The 16,725-nt window shown below is 40.5% G+C and overlaps 1 protein-coding gene across 1 annotated transcript in view; it reads right to left on the bottom strand.

The window, feature by feature from the left end:
- LOC127368329 (NACHT, LRR and PYD domains-containing protein 12-like) overlaps positions 1-16,725 on the bottom strand; it is a 55,212-nt gene that overhangs the window by 22,974 nt on the left and 15,513 nt on the right. The window contains 7 exon segments of the mRNA XM_051408987.1: positions 5,380-5,550; positions 5,722-5,895; positions 6,412-6,585; positions 6,809-8,612; positions 8,888-9,116; positions 9,276-9,354; positions 9,858-9,956. Coding sequence (XP_051264947.1) covers positions 5,380-5,550; positions 5,722-5,895; positions 6,412-6,585; positions 6,809-8,612; positions 8,888-9,116; positions 9,276-9,354; positions 9,858-9,956 — 2,730 coding nt within the window.

The following is a 16,725-nucleotide window of genomic DNA, read 5'->3' on the forward strand; positions in this document are numbered from 1 at the left end:
AACAGTGATTAATGCAGGAATTCACAGTTACAAAGCACTTACTACTCCTTCATTAAGTATTTTGCACGAGCTGATCTAAAGTGAGCACTATCTATGGCTTATTAAGCATTTACAAATGAGATATAAAGGCTGACAATGCCTCGAGACTCACAACATGTTCAGTTATCTTAACAGACGAAGGAGAGACACAACACAAAGGGATATAGAACATATTGTATTGATATTTACTGCAACTTCCCAACATATTGTATGAAGACGAACAAGGGTGGTTTATGAAGACATGCTATTGTTGTGATCTTCTCTGTTTGGGACGTTGAGCTAGCAGTCAGCGGCTCTAGTGGAGAGTATGTGTCTTTGTTTGATAGCCGCGGGTCGGTAACGGTAGTAACGGTAGTAACGTTAGTAACGTTAGTCGGGGAGCGAGGGCAAACACCTGCAGCTGCTGACAAGCTAACGTTAGCATTTTTTCTTCACAGAAACAAAAGTTTTAAGGCAACAAAGTTCAGTTTTAGACTCAAAGTTGAATATTTGTTCACACTTTAATATTTGAGTCATAAAAACACTTTCCCTCTAACTGTGCTTTCAAAAAGAAGAAGATTTGAAAAACAAGCAGCCACATTTGATCCTAAAAATGTTCATTTTTCTCAGAGTTATAGAAGAAGATCAATTCTTTCTATCATTTCTTTCATCTCTACGTCTGCAGGCTGCACATTACCCTCACACATGATCCCTTCATCCCAGCATCCTTTGCTCTTCTCTTCCTTCAGCCTCCTCTTCCTCCTCTATTACAGTAAACACATCAGGTTGGTACTAACCAACATCAGCTGTGTGTGATCCTGTACAGACTGAACTATCTGGTCAGCAGTGAGAAAGTTTCTCTCTCCCTCCTACAGAGGACACAGAGACACTGAGGAACCAAAGCTGTAAGGCCCGAACAACCGAACCCGAACCCTAACCCGAACCCAGGATAAAGAGGTTCAGTGAATGTGGTGGTGAAGGTGTGGAGGTGGATCAGTGTGTCAGAGGAGACTGTGTAGAAGGACAGAGTGCCAGCAGGACAGTCCACATACACTGCTACTCTACCAGAGGAGGAGGAGGAGGAGGAGGAGGAGGAGGAGATGGGTGTTCTTCTCTTATTGTGCCAGACAGAGTAACGACCATCAGAGCAGAACAGACTCCAGGACTGATCATTCCCTCCAAACCAACAGTCTATACTTTTTCCTCTCCTGCTGATTCCTCTGTAACTCACTGATATATAAACTCTTCCTCTCCACTCGACCTCCCAGTAACAGCGACCAGTCAGACCATTTCTACACAGCAGCTGAGGACAGCAGTTAAATCTGTCTGGATGATCAGGATATGACTGATCCTCCTCCACATAAATCATCTTCCTGTTGTTGTCAGACAGTTTGATCTTTCTGTTCACTGTGTTTGTGTCGACTGTGAGTTCACAGGAATCTGATGGAGAGAACAAGACACAATACAGCTGCAGTTATTGATCTATCATCTGATCATTGATTGACACTTTGATGATGACATCAGAGCTGTGAATGAGTGATGTCACAGTGTGAAGATGGTTGAATGTGTGCTGCTTTGTTTTCACACTTACACTTCCTCAGACCTGGTCTCAACCATCGGACTCCAGCAGGCTCCACCCTGAAAGGAGGAGGGGGGTCAGAGCAGCATGGAAACATGGACATTACATCGCTCTCATACACAGAGCTTATTCTCTACAAATGGACTTACATCTTCACATGGAGCACTTATTATTAATCAGCTGATAGTCTTTCAGTTCAGTGGAGCTTCTTCTTATTGGCCGATGGCTACAGCTCATTATTTTCACTTATTGATGATCTATTATTATTATCAGTATTATATTTGTAACAGAATGTTTACATTGATTACCTTTAAACAGTTTAACATGGGAGGTGAATTGGTAAGAGCCGACTAAATATAATATTTCTCTGCATTTACTTATTTTTAGTGTAATGCTAATTTTTACATTTCTGGGCGCCATGTTCAGTGTTAAAGTCAGAGTTAAAAATATGCTATATGTGGGCTAATGCTCATGATTTGTATACATATGGGTTTTTCCTGATATAAATAATGTGTTTCAGTTCATGTTGAGATGATTAAAAATACATAAGGGTGAATATGAATGAGAGACATGATTGATTAGAGATAAGAGATAAGTTGTGTAACATGATTTATTAATACGGGTAAAAAAGGAAACAAAACACAATGATGTCTAAGCTTTTAAGGTCTCAGGATATAGTTCATCATTGCTTTTGTTATAAGTTACACTTGAGTTAAAGAGAGATATGATACTGTACAGTAATTGATGAGAGATAATTGGTTTTTTGAGTTGCTGGATCTACATTCTGGGTTTCCTGTGGGATGCGAGGCAGGGTTAGAGAGTATCTGGAATTCTCCATCTTCATCATCTTCCTGAAGATAAGATCTGAGCAAGCGTACAAACAAACACACACATTCTACCCGGGTAGCACATACACATTGAATACACTTGGACGGACATGGATACACACTAAGCTTTTGGACTGGACTTTGACCAACATTGATATCAGACAGCAATAAGCTGTAAAGAAACACTTTCACTTTCAGTTCTTTTATTTCTTTTATATATTGGAATGAATCTGAACTGTGATTCTACTTTTTGTTGATTGTGAAATTGTGTTTACCTTTTTACATTATTATTATTTACATTTACTCACTCCTTGAGTTGAACCTGAGTGCAGTAGTTACTTCTGTTATGAATTGGTGACATTGAACTGAATTGTTGTTTAGGTGACGCCTTTAGTTTTTCTGTTCTGTTGCCTGGATTGCTGTGTTTTTATGTAACCACAAGATGGCGCCTCAATTAGTAAAGCAAACACAGGTAACAATACAGGTGACACAGATGATGAGCTGATGACTGATAAATGTTATTCTATAGGATGAGTTAAGAGCAGTTGAATTTTGCTACTCTAATCTAACTCTAATTTGTACCTCAGGGCCGCTGGAAGTCATTTTGAACAGGGGGTGCTGTGAAAAAATTGTTTGGTATTTTTGGACAAAAAACCTATGAGCCTATAGGCCTATTTAAAATACATTTTAAAAATAAATAAATAGATTGAGATTCACTACTTTATTGTCATATACACTTCAGTGCACACAGCCAGGGTCTGTAACACACAGACATCATCAGTTCTCAGATGAATATATGCGCTATTAATTAAACTTCACAATAACGCTATAACAACACAATAGATTTGTTCAGCTGGCATGAACCTGAGTCACTGCACCATCTACGTTTATGTCACACGCGACTCTATTAGCTCCAAAATCCTTTTACGCAAACCACAAGGAAATAATCTCTGACTATTTAAACGTTATTAAACAGTTCTCCACATCCATTACGCAAAGAACACACAATCAAAATAACACTCTCCATCTCCATCCTTTTTGATTACACGCACACTGGATAGCAACGTTGTTTGTTTAGTTCACAACCTCTGTCCAGTGGCGGATGATCAAAGTTGTGAAACTAACGTTAGTCCCTGTCAGAGCATATGAGCGGAGCGGGGAGCAAAAAGGATTTTGTGTTGAGCGGCAATTTTTTTAAAGGTCGCTCCAGTCTTTGCACCTGCACACGCACACCCACACTATTTTCTTTCAAAACTATGGAGTTCAATGTGTACTTCAGAAAAGAAACTGAGAAGTCGTACAAGTGTGCTATTCCTGTAAAAGTAACAGATGGGGATAATGTGGAACAAGAAAAAGGCGACATTGTTGAAGTCTTTTCTTTTTTTTTGAGCGGAGTGGTGAGTGGAGCGGGATAAAATGTATGATGGAGCAGAACCAGGCGTAGCCGATGAGCGTCTCTCTCTCTCTCTTTTACGTCTCCGTTTCTCTTTTTAATCCTCTCAGAATCCGGTAGGTTTCCTCATACTCATCTCTAATAGACCCTGATTGGACAATGACAGGTTGACACCTGAATACTCTAATAAACAACAAAACATACAGCAGGAGGTGTTCAAGGACTGCTCAGAACACAGGAAAATTCAATATCTTCTAAAAAACATAGCAAATATACATTTCCCTGCATTAAACACAACTGATCTCACATCAGTAGTAATTTAGAATAGAATTTAAAATCCTCCTCCTCACCTATAAAGCTCTTCATGGTCAGGCCCCTTCATATCTTAAAGAGCTCATAGTACCCTATTACCCCTCTAGAACACTACGTTCTCTGAATGCTGGGCTACTTGTGGTTCCTATAGTCTCTAAAAGTAGAACAGGAGCCAGAGCCTTCAGTTACCAAGCTCCTCTCCTGTGGAACCAGCTTCCAGTTGTGGTTCTGGAGGCAGACACCCTCTCCACATTCAAGAGTAGGCTTAAGACGTTCCTCTTTGATAAAGCTTATAGTTAGGGCTGGATCAGGTGAGTCCTGAACCATCCCTTAGTTATGCTGCTATAGGCCTAGACTATCGGGGGATTTCCCATGATGCACTGAGCTCCTCTCTTCCTCTCTCTCTCTTTCTGCACTCATTCATGTTCCATTAATGCATGTTACTAACTTCACTTCTTCCCTGGAGTTCTTGTGCTTTCTTGTCTCGCAGGTTCTCATCGATCCTGGTGGAACCTCAAAATTACTGATATTATTATTGTTATGATTATTATTATTATTATTATTATTATTATTATTATTATTATTATCATTCTAATCTTATAATATATATTCTAAAATTATTATAGTTACTATTATAATTGTCCATCGTTGTTGTCATTGTCATCATCTTCATGTTCATCATCAGTTATTTCTAGTCTCTCTCTCTCTCTCTCTCTCTCTCTCTCTCGCTCTCTTTCTCTGTCTGTCTCTCTCTCTCTCTCTCTCTCTCTCTCTCTCTCTTCTTCACGGCAGAAAAGGAAGTTTTTCCTTGCCGCTGTCTCCAAGGTCTTGCTCATGGTGGGAACTGTTGGGTCTCTGTAAATAATGTTATAAGGAGTTCGGTGTAGACCTGCTCTATTTGAAAACTGTCCTGAGATAACTTCTGTTATAAATTGGTGACATACAAATAAAACTGAACTGAACTGAATTGTAGTTTTGGTGACGCCTTTAGTTTTTCTGGACTAAAAGGTAACACATGCTGATGGCAGATGACATCCATCAAAATATCCCAAACTATTTATATGAGCCCACTAACCTGCAGCGTGACAACATTGACAAATATCAACCCGCCATGATGCTCACCAACCCATCAGGATAAACCACTGTCCTATTTTCCAATGTCGAAACAAGACATCGGTCCAGAAAAACAGAAATTTCATCACCTTTCCTCTGTCACCTGACTACTAATACTGTATTGATCCGCCTCATACCTGAGAGTGTCCAGTCTCCAGTGTGGATCCTCCAGTGCAGCAGACAGCTTTGTTGCTGAGTCTACTGGATGATTGTAACTCAGGTCCAGCTCTCTCAGATGGGAAGGGTTGGAGCTCAGAGCTGAGACCAGAGAAGCACAACCTTCCTCTGTGATCAGACAGCCTGACAGCCTGCAAACACACAGAACAACACATTACATAATAAACATGTTCAAGGAAACAGACTCAAACTAAATAAACCAAACAATGATTTGAGACAATGTTAGGAAGATTACAATTGTATCCATCAACATAATTCAGGTTTAAAGTGGTTATCAGTTGAACAGGTTGACGAATCCTGACCTGAGAGTTTCCAGTTTACAGTGTGGACTCTCCAGTCCAAAAGAAAGAAGCTTCAGTCCTGAATCCTGCAGGTTGTTGTTACTCAGGTCCAGCTCTCTCAGATGGGAGGGGTTGGAGCTCAGAGCTGAGACCAGAGAAGCACAACCTTCCTCTGTGATCAGACAGCCTGACAGCCTGCAAACACACAGAACAACACATTACATAATAAACATGTTCAAGGAAACAGACTCAAACTAAATAAACAAAACAATGATTTGAGACAATGTTAGGAAGATTACAATTGTATCCATCAACATAATTCAGGTTTAGAGTGGTTATCAGTTGAACAGGTTGACAAATCCTGACCTGAGAGTTTCCAGTTTACAGTGTGGACTCTCCAGTCCAAAAGAAAGAAGCTTCAGTCCTGAATCCTGCAGGTTGTTGTTACTCAGGTCCAGCTCTCTCAGGTGGGAGGGGTTGGAGCTCAGAGCTGAGACCAGAGAAGCAAAACCTTCCTCTGTGATCAGGCAGCCTGACAGCCTGCAAACACACAAAACAACACATTACATAATAAACATGTTCAAGGAAAGAGACTCAAACTAAATAAACAAAACAATGATTTGAGACAATGTTAGGAAGATTACAATTGTATCCATCAACATAATTCAGGTTTAAAGTGGTTATCAGTTGAACAGGTTGACAAATTCTGACCTGAGAGTTTCCAGTTTACTGTGTGGATTCTTCAGTCCAACAGAAAGTAGCTTCAGTCCTGAATCCCGCAGGTTGTTGTTACTCAGGTCCAGCTCTCTCAGACTAGAGGACTGGGAGCTGAGAACTGAGGACAGAGCTTCACAGCTTCTCTCTGAGAGGTTACAGTTACTCAGTCTGTAGAGACAATGATCAACAATAAGAAAAATAACATTTGTGACCAGCACTTTATCACTCAGCCAAAACCAAAACCACTTTAAATTAGTTCTGTAAAAATGATATCAGCTAGTGAGGAGTTCCCAATGTTGGTGATATATAATGTCTTTATAATCTCTCTAAGTTGAAAAGATAGCAGAGTATTTAAGTGATAATACAGAAATCCAACTATTTCTGTACTTACAGAGCTTTGTTGGAGGCTTTGACCACTGGCAGCAGCCTCAGAAGAGCCTCCTCTGAAGCAGAGTATTTCTTCAGGTCAAACACGTCCAGATCTTTTTCTGATGACAGTAAGATGAAGACCAGAGCTGACCACTGAGCAGGAGACAGTTCATCTGTGGAGAGACGTCCTGAACTCAGGGACTGTTGGATCTCCTCCACTAGAGAACGATCATTCAGTTCATTCAGACAGTGGAACAGATTGATGCTTCTCTCTGCAGAGAGATTCTCACTGATCTTCTTCTTGATGTACTGGACTGTTTCCTGATTGGTCTGTGAGCTACTTCCTGTCTGTGTCAGCAGACCTCGTAGGAGATTCTGATTGGTCGGCAGTGAAAGACCCAGGAGGAAGCGGAGAAACAAGTCCAGGTGTCCCTGTTGACTCTCTAAGGCCTTGTCAACAGCACTCTGGTGGAGATATTTTAGATTTTCTTTGTCTTTACTTAATTCAGACAACTGGGATGTTGTTTGTTCTTCTGCCAGCAGATTGACTCCAGAGCTGATGAACGTCTGATGGACATGAAGAGCGGCCAGAAACTCCTGAACACTCAGATGGACGAAGCAAAAGACCTTGTCCTGGTACAGTCCTTTCTCCTCTTTAAAGATCTCTGTGAACACTCCTGAGTACACTGAGGCTGCTCTGATATCAATGCCACACTCTGTCAGGTCTGATTCATAGAAGATCAGGTTGCCTTTCTGCAGCTGCTCAAAAGCCAGTTTTCCCAGAGACTCAATCATCTTCCTGCTCTCTGGACTCCAGTGTGGATCTGTCTCAGCTCCTCCATCATACTTGATGGTCTTCACTTTGGACTGAACCACCAAGAAGTGGATGAACATCTCAGTCAGGGTCTTGGGCAGCTCTCCTCCCTCTGTGTTCTTCAACACATCCTCCAGAACTGTAGCAGTGATCCAGCAGAAGACTGGGATGTGGCACATGATGTGGACGCTTCGTGATGTCTTGATGTGGGAGATGATTCTACTGGCCTGCTCCTGATCTCTGAACCTCTTCCTGAAGTAGTCCTCCTTCTGTGGGTCAGTGAACCCTCTGACCTCTGTCACAATGTCAACACACTGAGGAGGGATCTGATTGGCTGCTGCAGGTCGTGTGGTTATCCAGAGGCGAGCAGAGGGAAGCAGTTTCCCCCTGATGAGGTTTGTCAGCAGCACACCCACTGAGGTGGACTCTGTAACATCAGTCAGGATCTCAGTGTTGTGGAAGTCCAGAGGAAGTCGACACTCATCCAGACCGTCAAAGATGAACACAATTTGGAACTCTTCAAACCTGCAGATTCCTGCTTCTTTGGTTTCAGTAAAGAAGTGATGAACAAGTTCCACCAAGCTGTACTTTTTCTCCTTCAGCACATTCAGCTCTCTGAAAGTGAATGGAAATGTGAACTGTATGTCCTGGTTGGCTTTGTCTTCAGCCCAGTCCAGAGTGAACTTCTGTGTTAAGACTGTTTTCCCAATGCCAGCCACTCCCTTTGTCATCACTGTTCTGATTGGTTTATTTCTTCCAAGTGAGGCTTTAAAGAAGTCTTCTTGTCTGATTGTTGTTTCTGGTCTGTGTGGTTTCCTGGATGCTGTTTCAATCTGTCTGACCTCATGTTCATCATTGACCTCTGCAGTCCCTCCCTCTGTGATGTAGAGCTCTGTGTAGATCTGGTTCAGAAGGGTTGGGTTTCCTGCTTTAGCAATCCCCTCAAACACACACTGGAACTTCTTCTTCAGGTTAGATTTAAGTTCACGTCGGCATGCTGCAGCAACAGTTCCTGGATGAAGAAAGAAGAAATGTAGTTAATAAGTAAAAGCTCCAATAAATCTGATGGATGTAAACTTTAAGACATCAAGATGGTATTTATTTTCCTCCTCCATTAAATCTCTTCAGCTCATCAGTTGTGAACAGTTTCTGTTTTCAGTCCAGAAGAATTCATAGATCTGATACAATGTGTGCATCATATTATCAGCAGAGTTTTAAAAGTAAACTTCTCCCATGTTGCCTCCATTTCCTCTTTCCATCATGTTCAATCTGATGAAATCCTCTTACTGCTCTGTAGACAGCCAGCCAGCTCCTCCTGCTTCATTCTCCTCAGGTAGTGCACTGTGATCTTCAGAAATGCCTCTCTGCTGCTCCTCCTCTGCTCTTCATCCTCACCATCCAACACCTCCTCATCCTCCCTCTGACTCTCTGAGCATTCTGGGTAATCTGAACTCAGAACCTTCTGGATCTTCTTCAGCTCGTTCTTCACAAAAGTGACAATGTTGTCCTCCAGCAGCTGGAACAGAATATTATATGAATGCCTCAATCAAAGTCAAATCATGGAAGCAAACATCAGATCCATGTTGGACAGACTGACAATCCACTGGTCTAAAAAGTGCAGCATGGAGATTATTGTGAACACAGTAGATGTAAAAGTAGTTGTTGTCCAACAGACCATAAATATGGAGTCCAGGTGTGTTTGATGCTGCTGGGCAGACTGACCACTGGGAACCTCTGAGCTCTCCTGGTCCACTCTGTGGAGGAATCATGAAGAATGAGCTCACATTATGTCTGTCCACACAGAAACAAACACAAGGTAAAGGTCCATGAAGTGATATTTGGATGTGAACAGTGAATCTGATGACTCCCTGTAGTGGTTAAGGTTTACTAGTCCTGCTGATCCCACTGAGAATCAACAGCTCAGTTTGGTTCAGTCCCAACAGCTCTCACCAACCCCTCCATATAGCTCTCCCTCCCTCACTGTACACTGCTGAAGTGCCCTGGAGCAAGGTACCTAGAGCCTCCAGCTGCTGCAGTGGAGCTGCTCAGTGTCTGCTTGTATCAGACTGGTTGTACTGGGCAGCTCCCAGTGTGAATGTGTTTGACTGTGTGAGTGTGAGGCAGCTGCTGCTGAAAGAGTGTTGGTGCACAGAGAACTTCATCTGAGTCAGTAAATGTTTAAAAACTGGAGATCTCACAACTGAGAGTCTGATAAAAACACATCATTTTATTTTCACCATCAGTTTGAAATCCTCACCTTTGATCAACAGAGTGGCAGCCGTCTTTGAAGTCTAAAGGAAAACCCATAGAGTGATCACTCTTCATGGACACACAGCTGGGTTCAGGTTTTTTCCTCCTGATAGAAAAACAGGATCAGTTCTGCACTGCACCCACAACACACTGAGACAGAACCTGCCAGTGACTGAATACACCGACTGTACACAGTGTATTTGTACCCAGGGAGTTCTTGGTTAGGATTTCTATAAAGTCAGTGTTTGATTTAGACATGTTTCACTGTGTATTTTAAAGCTGTATTCAGTGCAGTGTGCAGTATAGGCGGGGAAATGATGGAGTGGAGTGACCATATCGGTCCAATTAGGATAAAAAGAGGAACAGACGTGGTGTCAAAGCAGTGAGTTTCTATAAACTGCTGCAACTATTTGTTCACTGTGAAACTGAGGCTGTTGTAAATTGAGCTGATCAGACACAAACCATCACCGTCCATTAAAAGACATTTTAAAAGATTTACAACTGGAGATTTCACAACTGAGAGTCTGATAAAAACACATCATTTTATTTTCACCATCAGTTTGAAATCCTCACCTTTGAGCAACAGAGTGGCGGCCATCTTTGAAGTCTAAAGGAAAACCCATAGAGTGATCACTCTTCATGGACACACAGCTGGGTTCAGGTTCAGGACAGTCTGGTCTCTGATGGATCCTGATAGAAAGAAATTCATTAAAGCTCACATATTCAGAAACATTCTCACTGAATCAAAGACTTTGTGAAATGATGTATAATTTGAAATGTTTGAATACAGGGCTGGACAATAAGAACAATGTCTTCAATTACTGACATTATGGACGTGTTACTGAACACAATTTACTGATGTCACACACTTCAACACACTGTCTGAATTCCATATAATTAAAGTGAGAGCAGCTACAACATCTAACCAGAGAGCAATCAGCTCCCAGTCCAGTCCAGAAGAGCAGAATGTGGAACTGGTCAGACTGGAATGAATCAGGACAAACATCAGCAGTGAGCAACATGAGGAAGGAAATCTGCTCTGATTGATTCAAACACATGTTACTGTTACATTTCTCATTATGAAGCTGACAGTTTGTCCTGATACTGATTTGAGATCAGATTGTCCAGCCCTGTTTGAATACTGACAACTACGTACTTTTGCTCAGATAAATGTCTTTGTTTCAAATGGAGAATCAAAGCCTTTGTGACATGGAGAAGAGTCATAGACAGTTAGAGATCCTCATCTCACCTCTGAGCTTTGGTCCTTGTGTCATGTTCCCCACACAGAGTGCTTTTAGAGGAAGGGACTCCCTCCTCTCTGTCCTCACACTGATTCATAGCAGAGCCCACACCTTCACACAGACACAGCAACCTGCTGGGAGAGATCACACATTATTCCCCATTATTCCTCTAAGTCACATGACAAACACACACAGCTCTGATTGGAGGGATTAGTCGACTCGCAGCAACCTGAACTCAGAAATGTTGAGTACCAAAGTTTTATGTCAGAAATGTACAGTGTGGGTCCCCAGCATTTACAAACTGACAGATTCCAACTCAATTATCATTATTAATATTAATAAGCATGTATGTATGTCTGTATGGAGAATATTTCAACAGATACTATAGTAGTGGTTTTGGGAGTTGCTGAGGATGATGGATCAAATTCTGACATTTAAAAAATACAAAATTGCACTTATATTTATTTTATTTGAACTCCAGGTTCACTAATATTGAGGTTATTTATATGCATAATACATTGGAACTGCAGTTTAGGAAGCTCTTTGTCGTTGGTGTTCAGATATTTATTCAAATTTCTGCTGGTGTTCTTTTGCTGTGCAGCATTTTCTCATTGACCTGTGTCTCTGCAGCTGTTGTTATGCATTAAGCAAATAAATAATCTCAAAATTGACTAAAAAATCCTCAAAAATCAGCCCACTTGGAGATGAAATGTTGCCACAGATGTCAGAAATTGATTAATCGTCCTCAATAACCCCCCAAAAAACCCTCCTCTATTTTCCAAATCAGCCAAACAATTACTGAAATATTGTCCATATAGCTGATTATGAATGTTGATTATGCTAATTGACCAACATATGCAAGTTAGCATCTGTCAGTGTGTAAGTGCTGGAGATGCAGACTGTATATTTCTAACACACAATAGGACAATAGGACTCTACTGGCTGATATAAACGGCTCATTCAGCTCAATACTAAATCCACTCATCTGACAGTTTCCATGGCAGAGTAGAAATGTTGTTGGCACTTTGAGCTGCAGTATCTAAGAAATGACATTCACAATGCTCTTTAGTCTGTGGGGTTGGTTGAAGACTAGAGGAATACACTTCATGTTGCTGTTTCACTTCTATTTGACTGATTTTGAAAAGCTGCTCAACAGTTGAAATGTTGCTCTTTTTCCAAGTCTACTATATCCAGTCAGAGCATGCAGTGGCAGCTAGTCCAATAATCCAAAATCAATCCTGTTACCTTGGCAGCTGCTGCTGAATTCACATCCACATCAGCTCCCAGAGACTTTCTACCTTCATCTGTAGAGGAAACACTGAGAGCAGAGCTGAAAGCATCAGTCCAATCACTGATCAGCACTGAGAACTCATCATCACTCATTCATCCTTTACATCAGTGGTTCCCAACCTTTTTCTATCACTGAGTAAACTGACGACCCCTGACTGAGTGACATATTTTATACATATTTCATATTATATCCAAAACTGTACAATCAACCCAAATATTGAACTCAGTAACTGCAAGAAGTTGAAGTTGATTCTGATGAATTCTGAGCAGATTATTTCCTGTTTAGGGAACTTTTTATACAGTTTGTCTGTGTTATGTATCTTTTATCATTTTTAACAATCATAAATACTTAATATGCTTCTTTTTGGACAAATTCACTGTTTTCTTGTCCCTGATGTTTGGTCATTGATCTATTAGACAGTTTACTTTACATTGACTTTTCTTCACAGAAGTGAACCAGATGCTGAGATATAGGCCAACCTACAGACCCCCCATGAAGCTTTGGTGACCACTAGCGGGGGTCCCGACCCTCAGGTTGGGAACCACTGATTTACATAATTTCTCCTGTAAAACTATCAGCTGCTTCTCCACTGATTGGCTGCTTCTCTCTGTTTCATCTCAGTGTCAGTTGAATCCCTTTGTCTTGTTGGACTGTTGCTCAGACTAAAGAAGCAGTTAGAAAACATGACTGTGAACTCTGGGAACTACTGATGGCCTTTTCTCATCACTGTCACACATTGCAAACGAATCAATACATGGATCAATAGTGGTTTGTTATTGGCCAGAGGAGATGCTGCTTGTTCTCATTGGTCAGTGTTGAGGAAGAATGAGAGCAGAAAGCTGCCATCAGCTGCTCTACTTCTACTATCAGTCCACTAGATGGCCTCATGGAGCTGCATTTATCTGACAGCTTTACTTCCTGTTTACTTTTCAAACATGGGATCAGTTTATAAAAAAGAATTCATTATTTTACATTCAAGCAGCCAAAAGTATTTGAAGTAGTTCATATTGGCTCCACCTGCAGCAACTCCAACATTAAAGTACTGATTACATGTTAATGCATCAATAATAATCATCCACTAATATAATAATACAACACTGACAGAGGCCATTCTGTACACTGACTACTTTCACTTTACATACTTCAACTACATTGATAAGGTGAGCTCATAAAGACAGACAGAAATCATACAGTGAGTACTCTGAGTACTGTCAGTGAGTACTCTGATTACTTTGAACAGTGACACACTGACAGTAAGATGGAGGAAACTCTTCCTCCATGTTGGTTCTCAGTTGACTGTTAGTAGAGTTTTCTGCTCTTTCTACTGAACTAAACTAACAAGATGAACAAAGAGTCATTGAGGAGTCAAACAGTGAAAAGTGTCTCTTACTAACCTTCACATGGACAGAAGAAGAAGCTGCGACACGACGAGCTCACAAAGTGAAAGTAAACTGTGGACAGGAAGTGGCTGTGACGTCACGGTTGTCAGGGCAACGGCAGGTGTGGGGGAGGGAAGAGAGATAAGACTGAGTGAGTGTCTGCAGAGAGAGACTGGGAGCTTCAACTACATTGTGCTGATAATACTTCTGTAACTGAGGAACTGTTTTAATGCAGCACTTTAAGTTGTAATGCAGTATTTCTGTAGTGTAGTATTACTACTTTTACTATTTTCAGCTTTGAACTGTTGGTCAGACAACATTGTGTCACTGTGGGCTCTGGATGATTGTAACGGGCATTTCTCAATATATTCTCAAGTTGTACAATTTAGATTAATGACAATAATAATTAGTCACAGTCCTTCCTAAATAGTTGAAATCAGCTCCACCTGAGCAGCTACAACAGCCAAATACAGCAGTAATAATAATCTAATGATAGAATATAATATAGTGTAACACCTGTTGTTCCTTACTCCCCCCAGGGTGGCCTGACTCCATCCTGTGTTCCTCTAATCCAAGTCTACAGGAGGATGGACTGGTCTCTGAGGCCTCTGGTTACTGGTTGAGGGTCAGTCCCCATACTGGGGTCAGAGGCCCGACCCTCCACCACAGGGAGCTTTAAACCTGCCGTGTCGTGGGTAAATCTCTGTTTTCAACCCCAGAGGAGAAGGCCTCCAGCTTGGTTTTGACTCACGTGTTGATCCCACTCTCTATGATCTCTTCTAACCTATGACACTCTCCAGTTTAAAGGATATCACACATACAGAAAGGCAGTTCCCATCATATATGACCTCTGTACAATGAACATATACAGATATCAAACATTTCTGATGCCCACCAACATACAGCAGACAGAGGCCCTGGAGAGGACTACTTAACTCACCTGGAGGATGCTGTATTCCTTGTACACCAAAAGGAAAATGTAATAAAATGTTGTTATCCGCCTTTAAAAAATATTTTTCTGTGGCCAAAACAAAAAACTAAACTGTTTGTGAGAAATAACAAAGTCTCTCTGTACCACGTCTGTTGACTATGTTGTTCCTCTTTCTCTTCCCCCTCAGATAGAGGAACATTCATCATGTGTCTTCCTGTTAGACGGCCATTATTGCTAAACCACATAGTTCATGTTAACTCAGTGAGTGCCTGTATAAGTCCTTTATTTGTTTCTGTGGGGCAATTGATTTTGCCACAGTAGCAACAACAGTAACACAGGGTGAGACATACAGATAGAAAGAAAAACACACTAATGACTACACATATTTAAACACATAAAAACATAAAACATTAAAACATCATTCTTTGAAAACTTCCTTTTCAGAGGCACAAACCTTGGACAGACCCCGGCTCTAGGTGGGTGGAAGAATTGATCTTCTTCTATAACTCTGAGAAACATTGGCTCAAATCAAATGTGGCTGCTTGTTTTTCAAATCTTTTGAACCCACGATAACAGGGAAAGTGTTTCTATGACTCAAATGTTAAAATATGAACAAATATTCAACTCTGAGTCTAAAACTGAACTTTGGTGGTAAAAACTTTCTGTGAACAAAAAATGTGTTCAAATGTCAAACAAGAGTCTTTCAGGATCAAATTCAGCATCTGTGTAAAAATAGTTCCAAGGTGTAAAGAGTGGCTTTGATCTGAACAAACTAAATTCATCATCTTTGGTCATCGTGGAACAAATGTACAAACTTTGATCTACTCAGGTTTTATGCTCATGGTTGTCTAATATAGTTTTATATATCAGTACTCACGTGCAGTCTCATGTTCTTTTAACTGTACAACCCGGGGCCCCTTTGCTTAAAAATCAGCTTTTGTGTTAACATTTGAACACTCAACTCAATTAGATAAAATTCAGACTCAATGAAAATGAATAAAATTCACAAATACATGTTAAAAGTAAGATTTAATAAAGTACATTTTTAACTCTGATACCGGCACACATTGTTCCTATGTTTTTATGTTCAAGAGAGCAAGGGGATGAAAGTTTCTTGAGTTTTGAACTGCAATTGTGTACACAATATAAAAAATATGAAAGAAGCTGAATGAACTTTGAACGTTTGAATGAACTTTCTACTTTGAAACATTTAGAAGAAGGTGCCAAAATAATCTGGCTCCTCCCATACACTGCTCATAGGCTGATACCTGCTGGTGACTTTATGGAACTGCACAGAGGGCACACACACGGAGGTGACACGGTCTTCTTTGTAAATTGTAATATTAACTCACAACCCATTAACGCTGCTATGAAACTTATGTGTCTTGTTGGCAAATATCATATCCATAAGGCTGGAACGCTTCAAACCTAATGTTCATCTGTATTTTGTTGAATTATAATTTCTCTTTGACTTTGATTAACAAACAAGAAAGCCATAAGACCTCTCAAATATTTGGATAATTACTATGTAAAAGTAAACAATAACTTCTATACATACATACTGTATATGTGACTTTATAATTCGCTCCTACAATGTGATGTCATTCAGAAACTTTTTATTTTATATGTGTAACAGGTGTGTGGATTGGGCATAAACAGAGGACGACTCACAGAACTGTTAACCAGCATTTATTTGCTCCTGCAGAAGACAATATAGCACATTCATTTCCTTCTGCTCTTTTTTTCCTGCACCTCTGCTTCCTCAGCAATGCAAAACAACACTGTGTGATTTCATTATCTTTCTGAAAATACATATAGATAAATTAAAGTTTACCCACTGACTGAATTAACAAAATAAATATGCAACGTACAGTTACACTTTCAAAATAAAGCCAGAAGAGAAACGTTTGATGTTTATTATCTATTATATACTTATAACAGAACCTCTGCTAATATTTTACTTGTCCACAGACAACAGATCAATTCTACCAGCTAGAAACTGTAAACGGAGAGTTTTATATAACCCAAACAAC

This window comes from Dicentrarchus labrax, unplaced genomic scaffold (assembly GCF_905237075.1).
Source record: "Dicentrarchus labrax unplaced genomic scaffold, dlabrax2021, whole genome shotgun sequence".
NCBI classification, from domain to species: Eukaryota; Metazoa; Chordata; class Actinopteri; family Moronidae; genus Dicentrarchus; species Dicentrarchus labrax.